General features: G+C 39.1%; 1 protein-coding gene across 1 annotated transcript; it reads left to right on the top strand.

The window, feature by feature from the left end:
* The first annotated feature begins 225 nt into the window (after positions 1–225).
* Positions 226–2,960, top strand: LOC122048270. The gene is made up of 5 exons (XM_042609862.1): positions 226–805; positions 871–982; positions 1,187–1,697; positions 1,740–2,572; positions 2,678–2,960. Exons 1-5 carry the CDS (start codon positions 226–228, stop codon positions 2,958–2,960), a joined length of 2,319 nt encoding a protein of 772 aa, XP_042465796.1.
* Positions 2,961–3,263: the final 303 nt, after the last annotated feature.

The following is a 3,263-nucleotide window of genomic DNA, read 5'->3' as shown; positions in this document are numbered from 1 at the left end:
AGCACTGTGAAGTCTTTGTGAATCGATCTTGGAGTCTACTTACCAATTTAGGTTGAAGGAGACTTTAGTTAACATTTGAAATCAAGATTATTACGACACTAATTTTGGTTATCAAATTTGGCGCTGTTGTCAGGGACCTAATGGTGGTTGTTAATTCTTAGTTTGATATCTACTCTCTAGTACTTTGTTATCTGATGTTTTAGTTGATAGAGTAGAGCACAGTTGATGACCAGAAAGAACAAACAAGATTTGGTTCAGTTTGATCCAGAAATTGAAAGGAGTTTCCATATATTACACAGAGCTCAGAAAGGACAGTCTTCTACTTTTAGCTCTATGTCTGCAGAGCCTTCAAGAAGAATGGTACTTGGTCATGGCAGTACACTGAGAGAGTTGGCAGCTCCTGATGGTTCACATCAACCTCTTTGCATTGAGTATCCTGAGTTAGAAGTTGATTTTGAGTTAAGATCAAGTATTATACATTTGTTGCCTAAATTCCATGGACATTCAGGTGAGTATCCAAATCGACACCTGCAGGAATTCCATGTGGTATGCTCTACTATGAAACCTCAGGGAATTTCGGAGGAGGATATTAAACTGAGAGCATTTCCATTTTCTTTGGCTGATGCAGCTAAAGACTGGCTATTCTATTTACCTTCAGGGACTATTACTTGTTGGAGTGATATGAGGAGGGTATTTCTGGATAATTTTTTCCTGCCTCTAGAACAGCATCAATTAGGAAAAGCATTTGTGGAATTCAGCAAGCTACTGGTGAAACACTTCATGAATATTGGGGGAGGTTTAAAAGGTTATGTGCAAGCTGTCCACAACATCAAATAAGTGATCAATTGTTAATTCAATATTTCTATGAAGGGTTATTGCTCATGGATAGGAGCATGATAGATGGTGCTAGTGGAGGAGCTTTGGTGAATAAGACACCTAATGATGCTAGGGATTTGATAGAAACTATGGCAGCAAATTACCAGTAATTTGGTACAAGACCTATGGTAGCAAGGGGTGTTCATGAAGCTCAGATTCTACACTCGGGACAAAGTAGAATTGAGAGTAAATTATAGGAAATGTTGAATAGAATTGAGTTGGCGGCAGCTCAGATGACATTGAATCGGCAACCTCAACAGCAAGTTGCAGAATCTGCATAGGCAATTAAAATATGTGGATTCTGTGCCAGTAGTTGGCATTCAACAGATACTTGTCCTAGTTTGCAACCAGAGGAGTACAATTCGGTAGCTGAGCAATCTGTGGCAGCAGCTAGTGTCTTCCCTAATCGTCCACAATATCAGCAAGGCAATCAACAAGTGAAGTACGATCCTATGTCACCTACTTATAATCCAGGATGGAGGGATCATCCAAACCTAAGATATGGAAATAATTCAACAGCCCAACAGTCTTTTCCACAGCAAATTCAGAATAATAATTTTTCAGGCAATCAGAGACCACCAGGGTTTTATAACAACACAGTTCCAAACAGAATACAACCATTTCAGCCATTTCAACAACATGTTTCACCATTGCAGCAAACCAGAAAGTCTTCCTCAACTCAAACTGATTTTTCAATACAAGACATGGAAGAGATTATGCAGCAAATGATGCTTCATCAACAACAACTTTCATTGCAGTGTACTCATTTAATTCGGCAACAACAAAGGACTGATGCAGCATTACAGAATATTGAAAGACAAGTGAGTCAACTGGTGTCTGCATAGGGACAAACTCAATTACAGACCTCAAGCCAGCTGTCTTCCCAAACCATTCCAAACCCAAGAGGAAATGTGAGTGCTATCACTCTACGGAATGGGAAAAATGTTTCTGAGAATAAACAGGAAGATTCAGTTGAGCGTTCAAGAGATTTGGATTCAGATTTGCAGATTAAATTTGGTTCTATTCCTAAATCTGTTGCAGTGCAGATTCCAGTGGTGGAACAGAAGCAGACAGAGATTCATCTACCATTCCCTCAAAGGTTAGTAAAACCTGGGAAGGGTAAGGCTATTGAAAAGTCTAGAGAATTTCAAGAGATGACGGAAATTTTTAGTAGAGTAGAAGTAAACATCCCTCTACTGAAAGCAATCAAACACATTCCAAAGTATGCAAAATTTCTGAAGGATTTATGTGTTAATAAGAAGAAGCTTAAGGGTGATGAGTTGGTTAGTGCAGGGGAAAGTGTTTCCGCATTATTTCAGGCTATGCCACAAAAATGCAGGGATCCAGGAGTTTTTACTATTTCGTGTAAAATTGGAGAAAACAGTTTTGAAGATGCTATGGTGGATCTTGGGGCATCCATTAATGTAATGCCGAAATCAGTGTTTCAAGCTCTTGGAATTGGTCCTCTTCAGCCAACAGGGGTTGTGATCCAATTGGCGAACCGAAGTTTTGCTCATCCAGTAGGAGTGATTGAAGATGTGCTGGTCAAGGTTAAGGAGCTGATTTTTCCTACAGATTTTTACGTTTTGGATATGGAGGGTGATGCATTGTCAAGTCATGTGCCAATTATTTTGGGAAGACCATTTTTGAAGACAGTAAAGACTAAAATTGATGTTCATGCTGGTACTCTGTCAATGTAATTTGGAGAAACTGTAGTTCAATATATAACTTGGATGCTATGAAATATCCAGTAGAGGATCACTGGATTGAGTATAGAGTTGTTTGATGAATTGGAAGATAGGTTGGATGGTTACTTGCTGGAATGTGCTGCTCTTTTTAATAACTTTAGGGATGATTTAAGTACAGAATGCAGTGACAGTTTGGATCAGTATGTTTCTGCTTCAGAGACAAAGGACTATGAGGAAGACTGTATAGTTGAGGTTGAAACTGGAAAAGCACTTCCTTCAGTTTTGCAGCCACCAAAGTTGGAGTTGAAAGTTCTTCCATGCCATTTGAAATATGCTTATTTAAGGAAGGATGAACAACTACCAGTTATTATTTCCAAAGATCTTGATGCTGTATAGGAGGAGAGATTGTTAAATGTTTTGAGGCACAATCAAAAGGCGATTGGGTGGACTCTCGCAGATTTGACAGGGATTAGTTCTTCTATTTGTACACATAGGATTTTGTTGGAAGATGATGCTAAACCTGTGCGACAGCCACAAAGGAGACTTAACCCAATTATTATTGATGTAGTTAAAAAAAGAAGTTGTTATGTTGCTGCAAGCTGGGATTATCTATCCTATTTCGGACAGCAAGTGGGTAAATCCGGTGCAAGTGGTGGCTAAGAAATCGAGAATTACTGTGGTGGCAAATGAGGGCAATGA

Source organism: Zingiber officinale, chromosome 2B (genome assembly GCF_018446385.1).
Source record: "Zingiber officinale cultivar Zhangliang chromosome 2B, Zo_v1.1, whole genome shotgun sequence".
Taxonomy (NCBI): Eukaryota; Viridiplantae; Streptophyta; class Magnoliopsida; order Zingiberales; family Zingiberaceae; genus Zingiber; species Zingiber officinale.
Note: the sequence above shows the minus strand (reverse complement) of the source record. Positions and strands in the feature narration are given on the sequence as shown.